Below are 17,242 nucleotides of genomic sequence, written 5' to 3' on the forward strand. Positions count from 1 at the left end.
AAACGACAGCTGTCCTTGAGTTGACTTCAAATTTTAACAACCCAATTGTCAGAGTAAAATTGTGCTTAATTTTTCAGAAGTAGAGTACCAGTCTTTTCTTCTGAGGCATTTCTGGGTAGACTCAAACCTCCAACCTTTTAGTTAAAATGCAAGAACTTACAGTTTCAGTCTTGAAGGTTGCATAAAGCTTAGAAGAAAGGTGGGAGTGGCTTTCCAGGAAGCATGGGTGACATTATCAAAGTCAAGGTAGCTGCAAAAGCAACATCTTCTGTAAATGTGTAAAGCTTAAGATGCAATAAATAGAAAAATAAGAGTAGTAAACAGCAACGTAACTTATTCAAGAACTTTTAAACCATGATAAAAAAATTAAAGAAAATAATCCCTTTAAGATTCTCCTAAACACCATAACTTGAATCTGACACATCTTCACGCTTCAAAGTGACATCTTTGCTGTTGAATACTTTAAAGAGATCTTTTGAGACGGATCTGCCCAATGCAATACGTTCCATGCTTTTCAGTCAGCATTACCCCGGAGCAAAGACCATTAATACAAGTAGCATGCAATCCTTACGTCGGTATATTTACTGTGGCTTGTGCTGCTGCTTACTGACCGGCTAAGAGGTGCAATTCACACTGAAGGATCTTAACTGTCATCTACAGCAGGATGTGCTTCAAGTGCTTTCCACTTTCAGCAAGCAAGATATTATTATGTCTGCATATCATAGGTTATTTGAGTCTTCTTCCAATCCTGAATCTGGGTTTCCCAAATCAGGTTCTGCATATAGTGAAAAGATTTTCCTTCCATTCTTTCAGCTGGAAAAATGTCTACAGTGTTCTTTCATATTTTCCCCCTAACCCCGAGTTTTGATACAATTCATTATACTTTACTGTGTCTTATGGAGCTGCCCTTTGAAATGTACTATTCAGATTGTCCAACATTTCTCACTTTCACGTTAGCTATTTGACTTTAAAGAGCGAGTTTCAGAGTCGTTTCTGACCTGTGTTTATTTTTGCTTTCTTCCCTTGATGTCCTTTTGATGAGCTTTTGGTTTCTTACTATATGTTGTCTTTAATATCACCTCATTACTCTCATAATGTTGTCCTTCAGGATAAATCTTGAAATATTCTTTTAATGATTAATGTAGTGTCAATCCATCCCGCAGAGGGTCTTCCTCTTTTTCGCTGCCCTTCCCCAGGCACAGGTCTCCCCAGACAATGTGTCCAAAGTATGCAAGAAGAAGTCTGGCCACCCCTCCCTCTAAGGAAAACTCTGGCCTTAATTCCCCCAAGGCAGAACAGTTTGTGCTTTTAGCAGCCTTTGGCAATTTCAATATTCTACTCTAGCACTGCAGTTTAAATGCATCATTTTTTCTATGGTCTTTCATATTCATTGCCCGACTTTCACATGCATGTGATGCAATGGATAATACTGTAGCTTCCGTCAGGTGCACCTTAGTCCTCAAAGTAATATCCTTTCTTTTCAATACTCTAAAGACATCTTGTGCAGCAGATTTACCTAATGCGATACATCTTTTGAACTCCTTACGCTGCTTTCGTAAGTATTGATTGTGGATCCAAGCATTACAAAATCCTTAGTGGCTTGTCAGTTCTAGATCGACACAGTGGCTGCATCAATGGGTTTAGGCATAGGAACAATTGTGAGGAAGACACAGGGCCGGGTAGTGTTTCATTCTGCTGGGCACAGGGTTGCTATGGATCGAAGCCAACTCGATAGCACCTCAAAACAACACCACCAATACATGTAGTGTTATTCCTACTCAATTTCCATCACCAGTATCGTAACCTGTATGATTTTCTGATTCAAAAGAGCTAATACTAGTCTACTTCACCTCCCTAATGTCTAAAATTTTTATCTTTATGTGTCCCATTCCATTTTGCAGGCCTTCTAATTTTTCTAGATTCATATTTCATACGTTTTATGTTGCAATGATTAAGGAATATTTGCAAATGTTTCTTCCTATTTTGAGTCATGCCCCATTAGCAAATGAAGGCCCCCAGATGTTCCATCTCCATCAGTAAAGCTACATCTACTTGGAGGGATCAACTCTTCCCTACTTGTGTTTTGAGTGTGTTCCACACTGAGGGACCCATCGTGTGCCATGACCTCAAACAATATCCACCGTTATTCATAATGTTCTAATTTTTTAGAAGTGGTCAGTCTCCTTCTTCCTAGTCTGGTTTAAGTTGGGAGTTCCACTGAACCCTGTCTCTCATAGTAACTGTGCTGGTATTTGAAATATGGGTGATATAGTCAACGGCATCACTGTAATAGCAAGCCACCACACTATGACAAACTGACAGGTGAGCGGTGGACAAGTGAGTCTAGAAGGAGGAAAGTGTTTGTTAAAACAATCAATGCAAAATAAGTAATTAAATTCTACATTAAATGATAAGCAGAAGTCCGGGAAAATGACAGTGATATATATATATATGCACATGTACTGCAAAGAACACAGTATGTGTTTCAGGGAGAGGGGAAGATAATAAGAATATTTTAGGGAAGAGAAAAGTCTGCAAGGGTCTGTTCTCCAGCATGAAACTGCAGGACCATAGAATTTTAATACAAAATGACAAACTCCAGCCCAATTGCTCATTTTCCATGTAGGTCATTTTATTCCTCGTAGATATAGGAATACTCAGGCCAACAAGCTGATGCACAAGGTCCAGCTTCAGACTGAACAGAGAATGAGAAAAGGATCCAGAGTCTACATAATCCAAAGTCGAAATATGACCACAACTACTTCTAGATCTTCTCTCACATACTTGCATGGCTCATTTCAATTTCCGTCACTAACAGAGAACAGTTTCATAGAGCTTCAGTGACAAAACTGGTGACTTGATGTTTATATTTCTTTTTTTTTTGTCACACATATCCACTGACAGCATGTTGCCATGGACCGCTCACTCTATAGGTGTATATGGTTCTTTAAACTCTGTAAATGTGTACCATTGTGTATCATTTTTCTTTTGTAGGTTCAGCAATAACTTGAAAGATGGGAAGTGAATACAAGAAAATTGTTCTACTGAAGGGCCTAGAACCCCTGAATCAGTACAACTTTCACATAGTTAAGTCTATATTGGCACATGATTTGCAATTGACAAAAAAAATGCAAGAAGACTACGATAGAATTAAGATTGCTGACTTGATGGAAGAAAAATATGGAGGTGTTGCCAGTGTGGATAAACTAATAGAGATATTCAAAGACATCAAAGATCTCAACAAAGATACTGTGAAAAATCTTAAAGTGGCAAAGCTAAAAGGTAATAAGGGAGAGCCCTCAATCCAACCAATCTCACCCTCACTACAAACTTAAACGGAACCTTCCTTTGGTCATAGCTAATGTATTCCTTTCCAACCAGTTTACAATGTATGTCTTTTCCATTCCTGTAATGAGATTTAATGTATTTGGGAGGGTGTGTTTGAGGTTTGGGTAAGGAGCAAAAGACAGAGATATGAAAAAGGTTGAGATTATCATTTAAAAAGTTAGAAAATTTCAAAGCAAAATTATAAAAATTGGGCATCATTTAAGAATATGAGCTTTAAGCAATTACTGCACCTGCTCTAGTAAAACTATTTATTTCCACCATTATTATCCTCTCTAGTAAAAAGACGACTTGGAACTTATTGGCCTGTAAAATCACTGGGCTCAAATAAAATATTTTCAAAGATCAAGGGCCACTACCACTATTGGTAACAACACAAATCAAATCGTATTTCATATCATTTGCTTTATAGCATGTCTTCTGTCAAAAATTATAAACCAATCAGCATCAAGACTAGGTTTTTTAAGAATGGGATCAGAATTGATGTGCGATAACAGTTGTATGAACCCCTAATAAAATGTTTAAAAAATTTAAAAAAAAAAGAATGGGATCAGACAAGAGTGTTGGGAAAGGGTTTTACTGAGGTGCTTGACATTCCAGATAATGAGATGGCTGTGCTCATGGTACAGGGATGTGAGGGAAACACAACGTGGTCCTGTGCTTGCGTTGTTCTTATTGCCCAGCATGTGACTCGTCTCTGCTAACAAAATAGACATGGACAGAACAAAGAGTTGGAAAGAAATAGGATTGAAGCTGCTTCAACTGCCTTACACGAGTTCCTCTAGGTTAATGATGTCTTCTTCTTTCTGCATCAATAGCAAAGAGAATCAAAAACAGGAAAGAAACTCCCGTGAAAAGGAACAAGCAGGATAAGGCAAGTTTTGCAACACCCACGAGCACCACAGGGCAAGGCCAGGTAAGCCCAAGCAAACATGATCGGCTGAGCCTCTCATAGGAGAAAAATCTCCTATGACTCTTACACTCATCCTTCCTAGTTAGGCACTAACTTCTGCATTATCCTTCCAACACATTTCACATTTATCACAATGAATACCTATTAATCATCTCCCTTGGTGGTATGTGATGAGCTACACACTATAACAAATTTGATGGAAATTTCTGGGACAAAATTCTTGATATCACCATCTCATTATGGAAAAAAAAATGTAGGTTACCGTTTAGGTTGGGGAAAAAATTTATTTTTATACTTTCCAAATCTTGATTTCATAAATAGCAAGTCCTACTCTTCCAATTCCATCATAAGGCTGATTAGGTAAGTAATTTGTTGTTTTTAGAGGATTTGTTTGTTTGTTTAAGCAACTATGTGTGCCCACCTCTTATCAACTGGCCATCTCTTCAGGTTATGGTAGGAGCATCTTTGCCTTTTCCAAACGTCCCTTCATATAGAACCTACTGCATAATAATAATTTTTTAAAATGCTGCTCTTCACTTAATTCCAAAAACCATTAATGTGGGGGTAAAATATCTACTTTTAGAAAAGAAAAATCACAGCCAATGAGAAGTCTGTAACCAAGAAAAAGAAGGTTTCCCAGGAGCAGAGTCAGCCTCCTTGTCCTTCAGGAGCAAGCACATCCGCAAGCATGAATTATTGCCCACCTCCCCAAATCTCGTCATCAACTCCTTCCTCCACTTCCTTTACTGAGGTACTTACTTCCTGTTCCTCTTTCCTTCTAGGTCCATCAACAAAAATATTAGGTCTCAAACCTCGACATTCTAATCTCGCGTACTACCTAAAAACAGCTCCAATAATTTATCAGTAAATCAAATGTACACTTGCGAATTTACTGCCTTTTAAGCTTTTATTGTCACAATGGATATTTGATGGAGTTAGCACTATTCTGGGTTCAAAATGTTTACTCTTTTGTGTTTCTTAAGGAGAAGAGTAGAAGTACACCATCCCCAGTAGCCTGGGTGAACACAGCAGTTATCATTATTGTCCACTGCTCTGGTCTAGGCGTAAACTTGTTCCCTTTGCTCGCTAATCCATCAGCATTGCTTCAACACACCGCGTTCTTTCCTTCTTTAGAATTTTACATACCATATTTCACCTCCCTAGCAATTTCTTAATTTTACCAAACTTATAATCCACTTGAATTGAGTGTTGGACTTTTATTCAAATCTACAAGCTGCTCTGCAAGAGAAAGATGAGATTAACCAATCTTCTAAAGTTTTGCAATCTTAGAAACCCTATATAGGTTTACTATAGTCAGAATCAACTTGATGACAGTGGGTTTCTATTTTGTTGTTACTGTTATTATTTATTTACCTTTGAAATCCCAATATTTATATACTCCATCAAGGAATCCTTCCTGAGACCCCACTAAGACTACATAAAATCACCATGGTGTTCACATCAGAAGGACCTTGTGTTTTACTTTTTATAACTTATGAAAATTAAAGTTAATAAATGTTTATCTTCTCAACCACCCCCACTCTTGATTCTAAACTCTAAGTTTTAGCTAACTTGTTATCCTTGTGAACCAAAATAATTTATTTTAGTGCCTGCCTCACAAAAATATTTTTCAATAAATATATTTACATAATGAAATATTGAAAACAAAGTAATAAAATAATGAATCAGTATAGCTAATGAAGGAAAGACTGCAGGTCATCTAATCCAGTAAAGCAACTAACATTTTTATTGAGGCTTACAGGGCAAATAACCAAATAATAGAATAAGAGAGAAGAGGGTGAGAAGAAGAAGAGTTAGGAAAAATATAGTATACAAGATCAGATATAAAGACTTAGAAATGAGAGGAAAGGGGCTACATTGTACACTTACATTCATGTTTATACTTAGTTTATTTTATGTTAGTCATTAGTGGATTTCTAGTCTTTTAATATTTGTCCCATCAATGTCAGTCTAATAACATGCAATAATTTCAAGAATCCTTATTCTATACAGGTAGCTTTTGATTTTCCTCTCTTTTTTTCCATTTCCCCCCTCTTCTGGCAACATACTGAATTCAAAACATTATGTCTCATAAAAGGAAAACTAAAAACAGTATCTTTCTCCCTCTCTCTCTTTTTCTCTCCTTTCCATTCCCTCTACACAACTAAAACATGATTATTTTAAAAACTGAAAAATGTTTATAACTGTATTAATCTGGGTACTTTTGAGAAACAAATACACAGCAACTCATGTATAAGAGAGTTTTATGTAAAGAAAATGTGTGTCACGAAAACATCCCAACCCAATGCTGCCCAAGCCCACAGGTCCAACATTAACCCATTTATTTACCCAACACCAGTCCACAAAGTCCTCCACCTCACAAAACAGAGGCAATGATGCCGACTGCAGGAGGAAAGCTAAGTCAGTGAATGAATAAGCGTCTCAGCACTGGCAGGGTCTCCATACGGCTGCTCCAGCACCCAGGGCTGCATCGGGATAGGTCCATGTGGCTTCTCCTTGGGGATGTCTTGTAGGAAGTCAATCTTGCAAGCTGAAGCAGGGAACTGCTAAGGCAGCTGCACCCGGTGCGACCATCACAAAGCAAGAGACCCGAGAACTAGAAAGGCGAGGCTCACCACCCATTTATCCCACCGCCTTTCAATTAGCCCCACATATGATTATCAGCCAGACTGGCACAATTAACTAACTCAATAACCAAGCAAGCAAGGAAACTTTAAATTGCGTGAAACTCTACCATCCAGATACTACCAATTTTTCTCTATGATCTTTTAAAATATTTCTCTTCCTAAGTAGAATGATACCTTTCCCAAAGTGGTGTCATACAATATCAATATTCTACAGTGTGTTTTCTTAGTTCAACATGAACCCGAACCCAATTCACTGCCATTGAGGCAATTCTGACTCATAATGATCCCAGAGGATAAGCAGAATTGCTGCAGAGGGTCTCTGAGGCTGTAAATCTTTATGAAAGCTGACTGCCATCCTTCTCCTGTAAAACCACTCGAGGTCAGGCCACCAATCTTTTGGTTAGTAGTCCAATCTTTAACCCACTATGCCATATTTCTAAAATATTCCTGGGCATAGTAGTGATAACTGTTGCCATTTAGTTTGGTGTTTTTAGGGGTCAACTTTCCTCATTTTCAATACTACTTGAGTATTTCACTCTTTTAATTTTCTTTTGCTGTTTAAATCACTATGGAGTATATTGGAATTTATATTAATCCCTGTCATTTGGAATAATAATTTAGGTTACTATTCTGATCATCTACCATACTAGGTTTCTGTAACTAAAGATTATAATTTACTTCTGAAAGGTCATTCCAATGACCTTAAATGAGGGTTTTCTAACGCCTGTGCCCTTTATTGTCTACTTTACTTCTTCTAGCTAATTTACACCAGAGTTTTATCAATCCCCCTCTAGTTTAGCCCTCTATCAAAGGATCTGTTGTTGAGCCCCAATGCTGCCATTGATCTTTCTCTCAAAGGAATATGACTATGTATTTCATGCTTAAATTTATAAGTTTACACCATTATGTCTCTCAAATCCAGAACCAAGGAGAGCAGACCCAATACCAAGCAGCTAACAAAAGAAGTGTTCTGCAAAAAGGTCCAATAGTAGTCAAGGTCCTGAAAGCAACAGCACCATTTAAATATGAGTCTCCACTAAAGGGTAAAAACCGGATGTTTCATGCTACTGTGGTTACAGAGAGTACGTTCTTCCAAGTGAAGGTTTTCAATGTCAATCTAAAGAAGAAGTTCACCCCAAAGAAAGTTCTTGTCATAACAGATTACATGGAATACAAAGGATTAATTGAAATAAATGAAATGTCATCCGTATCTGAAGCTGATCCAGATCAAAAGCTTGATGTCTCAATCAGAATTATCAAAAGAGCGAAGGAAACTCCCAAGATTGATGATCTTCAAAAACGAGCCTCAGGAACATTTGTGTATGGATTTTTTACATTACATAAGGTAATTCCTTACTTTTCTTTTTAACTTTTCTCTGTCAATGCCTGTAAATGTCTTGACTAGCTGAGTAGAACTTTTCCTACTGAATGAACATCAGCAACCAAATGCTTTTCAGAATATTCACTAAGATCTTATCATTTGCCGATTATTTCATGAGTTTTAATACCACCCAAACTATATAAATTTTTCAGTTCACAGTCTGATTAACTTGTTTTTAATAATTAATTGACCTATCATGTTTGAAGTTTGTTTGTGATATGCTATTACAGTAATAAATATACTGGCTGATATTCCAGGAATGCAAATACATTGAAGAGCTAAGGATACAATCTAACCATTTAGTGCTCTCTCCTCCTTCTGATTCATTTATTCACTTTTCATAAAAAGATTATTGACATCATTCTCTTATTCATGATTCGCTTTTGTGCATGAAAAGATTATTAAATTGAGAAAAACTGAATTGTATGACATTGGAAGGTAAGACAATATAATCTCCTCGGTTAAAAAAAATAAAACTAAAGTACATAGACAAATTTATGGCTGTATTCATACCCAAGTTCAGTACATAAGTCATGGTGTTATATTTTTAAAACTGACAAATTGCCTTGAACTCAACTGACATCTTACATCAGTCCTTCAAACTCCACTATGCCTCTTTTATAATAGCCCTTAATTTAACCTACGTTACTTTCTAGACTACTCTATATGAGATCATGCTTACATATGCAATGACAGCATGTATAAATAATGGCTAAGATTAGTGAAACACTATGAAGTGTTTGAAATGTGAGAGGAGTGACCTGAGTCAGTGAGGGCAAGTTTTGGGAGAAAAATGAGTAAAGGAGGGAAGCTGGACAAATAACTAGTAACTTTTAGAAAAGTACTTGTATACAGATTTCTCATAACCTATTAAATATTGAGCAGTTGTTGCAGATGTTTATTCATTTGTACTTATGGGAAGAAGCCCAAGTGTTTTCCAAAAGTTACTTATTCCTCTATATCTAGGTGTTTTCAACCAATATCAGCTTCTTTGGAAATGGAAGCATGTGAAAACAGGAAAAGAAAACATTGTTTTAAAATGTCAGACATAAAGACACATAGAGCAGTCAATGTTAAAAGACAGTTTAAATATGTGAGATTACCTAGTCCCAGCTCCTTGTACAACTATGTGTGCAATTACTATCTTAAAGCTTACACTAACTCTGTCATGAGGATTTTTCTCATACATATAGCAGTCACTATGTTATATGAAACTGGATGTTAATTTCTGTTGCAGAAAAAAGTTAATGTAAAGAACACAATCTATGAAATCCAGGATGATACAGGAAAGATGGATGTAGTGGGCAGTGGAAAGTGCCACAACCTGAAATGTGAGGAAGGAGACAAACTTCGACTCTTCTGCTTTAAACTAAAAACAATTGACCACAAGCTGAAACTGGCAAGTGATATTCACAGTTTAATTAAGGTGAGAACTGTATGGAAGAAAATTAACTGGGCAACAGGGCAAATAATTTCGTTTAGTCTTTGGGAGCACCAGATTCTTATTTTGTTACATTCTCAGTCAACAGATGGTAAGAAAAAATCTAATCAATGTCCTGGCATTCATTTTTAAGGGGGAAAATGCTTGGGGTTTTTTTTTTTTAGCATAGTTTACTTGTGGAAATTAGTGCTGAAGGGAATTGGTATCACACAGTAGTCAAGAGCAAGGATTTTGGTGTAAGACAGAGCTAATTTGAATCTAGGCTCCAAAACTTGTTTTAATGTTTCTCCCTGCAATGGGGAAGTCTGTATATCAAAGGGCAGTGGAATAAGCTTTAGGTTGCTAACTTGAAGATGCTTCCAATCCCTCATCCACCTTTCAGGAGAAATAAAACATTGGCTATTGTATAAAAATATAAAGACTTAGAAACCCTATGGAGCAGTTCTAATTTGTGCTGTAAGATTGCTGTGAGTCAAAAATTACTCAATGGCAGTAGGTTGGGCTGGGCTTTTTCTTATATTTAATTGATTTAGAAGTTAAATGTGATAGTATATACACATTACTTATTTTTGGTGCCTGGGTCACCATGAGAAATCAGCCTAAGGTAGGGGCTATTTTTCTTAGCAAGGCAAATACATTGCAAGGAATTCCACACAGAGGATATGATACGTGCAAATACAAAAATAAAGTAAAATACCATAATGAGGTCTTTAGAACTGAAAAAGTATACATGGAAAGAGGGGGTAAGAAGGTATAAAAAAGACCAGACTGTAAAATATTTTCTTCAGAAATGAAGATATGGTAACAAATTGAATGGTTTTATGAAGAAGAATGCATGCTTCATCACTTAGATATTTCAGCAAATTGTGTGTGTGTGTGTGTGTGTGTCCATTTATATAAAGGTAGTAGTGAGATGGATTCTCCATATTTCTCAACTACAGAATTAAGTATTCCAGAGTTAAATATTCCAGAATCATTTAGGCTAGTTGCTAAACCTCTAGTATATTAAACATATAGTGGGAGAATTTAGATCAATAGATTCTGCAAATATTTCAGCCCAGGCTTTGTTAAAATTGGAAATTCAGTTTACCAGGACAACACCGAAAGATCTTTTAAGTATTGCGATATGAAGGAGAGAGATTAGAAAGGCTTGGGTTAATGAAAAAAAGGAAAACAAGATTTTTTACATTGCAGGTCCTCACTGTTTTTCTATGTACGGTGATGGCGCAGCATAGGGGAAACATCAAGGGCCACTGACACCTGCATCTATGTTGCTACTATCCATGAAAATTAAGAATGCAGGAGAAAGTCATAGTCCAAGGAATGTTCTGTTTGGATAGGTTACATATGTGGTGCTTACAGGATATGCAAGACACTTTTAATCATTAATTTGGAGATGTGCAGATCTTGATGAACGCATCTGAAACACACACACACACAAAGGCAATTTTGTACTGAATATTCATGTTTATCGGTTTAGAACCGGTTATAAAATGTATGGATTTGGATGAAATCCCAACAAATCAATAATATATAGTAGAATACATTTATACTAATAGAAAACACTTACTAAGTACTCTCCAGGGACTGGTAACTATATTCCTTCTAAGAGCTGTACGTATACTAACTCAATAGGTACTTTGCAAAGAAAATTATGAGGATCCCATTGTTACTCCAATTTCATAGATACAGATGCAGATGCTCAGAAATAATCAGTGATTTCACCTCATTGGCACACTTAGTTAGTGGTGAAAGAATGATTTCTGTCCTAGCTGTCAGGCTCCAGAGTCCAGATTTGGGGGCAGGTTAATGAGAAGACCAGATTTATTAGGATGGAGTCATGAAAAGGGGTACATTTTTTTTGGCCTGAAGGATTGTCAATCCCAAAAGAAAAACTTCAGTAACAAGTATGAGACGCTCTTCACCCATTGTTTGTTTGCTTGTTTGCTGTCACAAAATCTGCTGTTAAAACAAAACAAGGATTACTATTGAGATCCAATGCAGAGTTACTGATACAGTTTTTGAATTAATAGTATTTTTTTCTCATTCTGAAATATCATCCATAAGGTTAATAGTGTAAACTTCTTTCATGGGAGTCCTCGTGGCATGGTGGGGTATGTGTTGGGCTGCCTACATTTGAAACTACCAGATGCACTGAGGGAGAAAAATAAGCTAGTCCACTGCCATGAGCATTACAGTCTTGGAAACCCACAAGGACAGTTCTTCTCTGTCCTTCAGGGTCACTATGAGTTAGATAAGCTCAAAGCAGCGAGTGAGAGAAACTTTTTTGCAGGACTCTCTGCATGTTGCAAATGATTAGCCAGTTCATTGATGAACAAAATATTGGTGATTTGAAGTCACCCGGAGGCATGTGGACAGAAAGGCCTAGTAAGCTACCTTTAAAAGAATAATCCATTGACAATACTATGGACCGCAGTTCTAATCTGCATGCATGAAGTTGTCAACAGTTGGGGTGGACCCCTCTGACCATAGTCCAAGGAGGTGAACAGCCTTGCTATCATGCAGAATGCACTGGAAAGTACATTACTGCAGATATCGTTAGGTTAAAATTTGACATCTTATCATTTGATTTCCCTTTTGACCCACTTATATTTGTTCTAGTTTTTCATATTTTCTTTCTTTTCTATTGAGGTTTTCTTTGTTACTGCTCTTAGTTTTATAGTTGTTCATTTGCATGTTATCCTTTATATGGAATCCAGGATAGATAAGTCGATACAGACAGTAACTAGATTAATGGTTTCTTTGGCGTATGGCAGGGGAGGTTGTTGTGGGAGTGGGAGGTGGAAAGCTAACAACAATAATAAAACAGAAAGAACAAAATGTTCTAAACTTGCTTGTGTGATGATTGTACAACCCTCTTTAATTGAACTATTAAATTATATAATATGTGAATTATATGCCAGTTGTTTTAAAAAATGAGCAGAGAACAGAAGAAAACTGGAACATTTATGTAATAAGCAAGAACAACATAATGCAATGAGAAAAAGCGTTCATAGAGTCTGTTCCAGACACAAATGAAAGAGGGCACTCCACAGTCCTGAACTAACATCACTTTACAGAAAAAGATACTATCCTTTAGTGAAAGGTACATTCTGGCTCATCAGTGAAAGATATGATTGACTACATATCACCTTGGCAGTCACATGTACTAAACAAAGATTTATGCAAAGATGTGCAAAATGCTGCCATGGATTTCTTGATAGAAGTGCTCAAAGTTAAATTGAAATGCAAATGATTCATATAGAAATACTGACATGTTCAGGCACACAACACATGCACATAAACCATTCCATTGCTCAGATTCCCTAATTCAGCACCTCTGTATTTTAATCCAAGGAGTTCTAGGGTCAATGTGGAATAAGCCTTGTATTGCTTACTCCACAGTGCCACTAGAACAGTGTACAGGGTTGGTGGTTCAAACCTAGAAGGTGCTCCAGGAAATAAAGATAAAGTTGTCTTCTTCATTATGGTTTATTGTCCTCAAAAACTAGATATAGGTTTGCTATGAATCATAATCAACTTGATGATGCTGGGTTTGATGTGTGTGTGTGTGTGTTCTGATCTAAGAATAGCAATAGCAACATGATAAATATTTACCCTTTGTACATGCTCCTATTATTCTCCATCACCTCATTTGTGGAACCCTTGCCCTGTTGAAATGTGCCAATGCTGGGCATGGGGATCTATGTTTTCAAATTGAAGACCACTGGTATGGGGGATGACTCCAAAGAGTAATGCATTAAATGGGAGAGGTAAGACAGGAGGAAGAGTCTTTGGTGAAGGAAAAGGTGGATGATGTGGCTCATGGGAAGATCAGAGAGTGAGGAAGAAGAGAAAAACTAATTTCATCTCAATTCCTGAGCTCAAATTCTGTTTTCTTTATGTCTCTTTCTAGGTCACCAGGAACCAGAAGAAAAACAAAGAATCACAGGGGGCAAATGCAAATCCACAAATTGACTGACCAAATTCCCTTCTCAATCAACAATATGATATTCATAGTATTTTGTTTGAAAGTTCATTCAAATAATAAAGCAGTGGGACTACATTATCTATAAAGTTTTTAGATATAAATTGTAAACAAGGTTGCTTTTGTTGATAGTATTTTTTTTTATTTTCTACTAGTATTACAGTTTGCATTAACATTGGTGAATTTTTTTAAAAATAAAATTTTCTATTTGAGAGATTTCATATCCAAAAATGCCCAAAGTCTCTTAATCAAGTTAGTCACCATGAAAAATTGGAGCAAAGTTCCTATGATAGTTAGGTTTTGGGTCAATTTGGCCTCACCAGAATTCTCAGTGATTTGATAGTTCTTGATTGTCCTTTAGGGTTGGTACAAGTAAAAAAATGACTGTCGCTGTGGGTTTGGGCTTGGCTTTTGGTTCTATTTGTTTAAATGAAAAAAATAAATGTCATAACTCATATACATTACTGGTGGTAGGCCATTGTTATTCATAAAATTTTCATTGGCTAGTTTTAAGGGCACAACTTACTAGGTCTTTTACATAGTCCATTTTGGTCTAAATTTAGCCAATGTTCAACATCACTGCAACACTCAAGCCTCTTCAGACATATAGATGTTGGCTGGATTTACATACATTGACTAGAAATCAAGCCTAGTATCCTCCTTGTAAAGTGAGGATTTTATCACTGACCACCAATTCTCACTTAACTTAAGTATATATATTTATTAAATACTTTTATTGGGGGCTCTTACATGTCTATCACAATCCATACATTCATCCACTGTGTCAAGCACATTTCCACGTATGCTGCCATCATCATTTTCAAAGCATTTTCTTCCCACTTGAGCCCTGGATATCAGCTCCTCATTTTCGTCCTCCCTCCCCCACTCACCCTCCCTCATGAACCCTTGATTAGTTATAGATTATTATTTTCATATTTTTCATCATCCTCTGTCACCCTTCATCCACTTTTGCATTGTTCATCCCCCTTGGAGGGTTATATACTGATCCTTGTCATGTTATTATATTTTTATTGGTTAGTTTAATTTATGAATCACCCATTTATGTCCTTTGTCTATTGTATTTTTATGTGCAGTTTTTCATGGATTTATTTGTTTTCTATTTAATATTACTTACAAAAGAGTGTTTGATGGATGTCTTTGCCAATTTGTAGGTCTTGGTTTATTTTGATGTCTAATAGCTTTGGCAAAGATTTTCAGGATTATATTAATAGGACTGTGATAGCACTTTTTCTGATAACTTTTGGGTATATGCTTTGGAGTTGAGAATTTGAATAACTTTTAAAAGGCTATTTGATAAAGGCACAATATATCAAGTTATATAGATGACAAAGAAGGGCCTAAGTCATTGTGTTAGTCCTGGTAGACTAGAGAAAAAAATTCATGGACATTCATATGTGTATAAAAAAGAGGTTTATAAGCAAAGAGCAATTAGACATTGTGAAAAGATACCAGCCCAGTCAAGGGCAAGTCTATAAGTCTGATATTAGCCCATGTGCCTGATACTAATCTATAAAGCCCTCTTCAGACTCACGCAACACATGCAATAATACTGAATGCAAGAAAATCAAAGGCCAGTGAGTAGGAAGTCTTTTGGATCCAGTGGTGTTGTAAGCATATCAGTGCTAGCAGGGGTTTCCACTTGGCTACTCCAGCTGAGGGCACTAACGTAGCTGTATGTGTCTTGTCAGCTGAAATGTCTCCCAAGGAGTGAGCCTGCATCCTGCCTCCAATGAGCTATTTATCTCCTTAGCACCTTCAAATGAGGTCATCAAGCTGCCACCTGATTAAACCCTTACACTCTTAATCCTCAAACACACAACAGATTATGTAACTACCAAAGTCTTTATGCCTAAATCAGATGCCAATAATATTTCTGCAGCCAATATACAAGCATTCCAAGTAAAGTGGAATTTTAAAACCTCTGATCAATTTTTATGTTGGTAATAAATTTTGTTACCAAACATACACAGAAAACCTTTTAGTTTCAAATATTTGGGGTTTTAAAATTGATTGATTGATTGTGTGTGTGTGTGTGTGTGTGTGTGTGCATGTGTGTGTATAATTCCACTGACCTCTTGAATGTAGTTTTCTTTTGAGGGATTTTTTTAATCACTTTCTCTGGAAGTGACCAGAACTTTGCTCTTTTTTCTGTGTAATTCATCAATTGCACTCTGGAGTACCACTGGTGCAATGGTTGACAGCTCAAATGTTAATTGAAAGGTTGGCAGTTTGAATTTACCCAGCAGGTCCATAGGAGAAATACCTGGTAATCTTCTGCTATAAAGATCACAGTCTAGCCGTCCACACAATTGGGGAGCTTCCTCTTAACCTCCATGTCACTTTATGTTGCATAGGACAGCCCTGCCAGCACTCTGTGACACTCCATGTGGCTGTGGAAATCTCCACCTACATTACACGGTGCCCCACACCACAGCAGGCATCCCGCCCAGCCTCCGTAGCACTGCACAATGCAGTGGGCACCCTTGCATGCCCTTCGAGGCACTCCACACTGTTGTGGGTCACACTGTAGTGGCTTCCCATATGATCAACTGGCACAGCATTACCCTCATGGCCCACAACTGTCTGCCCAACATCCTCTCAGAGGGTCATCCAACTTGCCCTCAAAATAACAGAATACCAGTTGGCTAGAGAAAGAGTGAAACCCCAGTGGAATAAAGTGGTAGCCCAACCCTACAGCTCAGTTATCTGCAGGCAGTCCTTAGAAGCATTCCTATGAGCCTCCCAAAGAGAGAGCCCAGTGCTTTTTGACAATCTGGAAAGTAGCATTGACATGCAGACAACATCCAGTCTAACAACCTCAATGAAAAAATAGGAGGAAAAAAAATGCAATGTCAATGGGAGTTTTGAACCTAACAGCATGCATAGAAGTAGATGATCTATCACAGAAAGAAATCTTCGGAATACCACTTGGAGTCATATAAGATGTGAGGGAAGCAATACAGAAAAAGGATGAAATGATAGAAGAGATAAGGCCACACACTAAAGGGAAATAGAAACTTTAAGGGATGAGGTAACAAAAGCAAATAACAAGCTAAAAATGTCACCAACAGATGAGAAGAAGCATATAACTGTACCAGTGACCTTGAGGACAAACAGGCAGACTTCAACAAATGGGAAGGAGAGTCAAACAAGTTAATCAAAGAAACTGAAGAAAACCTAAGAACAATGTCTGATGCTATGAAGAGGAACAACATTAGAATAATTGGATTCCCAGAACAAGACACAACCAAGAAGCCAACTGCAAAATTAGTGAGGGAATTCCTGGTAGAAAACATCCCCAGCTTGATGAATGAGAACCAGGCAACCATTCAAGAAGCAGAGAGGACACCAGTTAGAATGAAGAAGTCACCCAAGAAGAAGTCACCTAGGCACATAATAGTTAAAATATCCAACTTTGAGGAAAAGGAGAAAATCATAAGAGCAGCTGGGGGAGGGTGGGAGGGAGTCGCCTGTAAAAGTACTCAGATAAGAATATGCTCAGAAA

General features: G+C 37.2%; 1 protein-coding gene across 1 annotated transcript in view; it reads left to right on the forward strand.

Annotated features, from left to right (window-relative positions):
• Positions 1 to 14,105, forward strand: part of MNDA (myeloid cell nuclear differentiation antigen) — a 20,202-nt gene extending 6,097 nt beyond the window's left edge. The window contains exons 2-7 of the mRNA XM_030887847.2: positions 2,995 to 3,282; positions 4,164 to 4,261; positions 4,842 to 5,009; positions 7,829 to 8,251; positions 9,525 to 9,713; positions 13,645 to 14,105. Of these exons, the coding sequence (XP_030743707.1) occupies positions 3,015 to 3,282; positions 4,164 to 4,261; positions 4,842 to 5,009; positions 7,829 to 8,251; positions 9,525 to 9,713; positions 13,645 to 13,710 (1,212 nt within the window). The 5' untranslated portion in view covers positions 2,995 to 3,014 and the 3' untranslated portion in view covers positions 13,711 to 14,105. The remainder of the gene's footprint in view (positions 1 to 2,994; positions 3,283 to 4,163; positions 4,262 to 4,841; positions 5,010 to 7,828; positions 8,252 to 9,524; positions 9,714 to 13,644) is intronic.
• The last annotated feature ends 3,137 nt before the right edge of the window (positions 14,106 to 17,242 follow it).

Source organism: Echinops telfairi, unplaced genomic scaffold (genome assembly GCF_000313985.2).
Source record: "Echinops telfairi isolate 266 unplaced genomic scaffold, ASM31398v2 ScPeMD7_7425;HRSCAF=8463, whole genome shotgun sequence".
Classification (NCBI taxonomy): domain Eukaryota; kingdom Metazoa; phylum Chordata; class Mammalia; order Afrosoricida; family Tenrecidae; genus Echinops; species Echinops telfairi.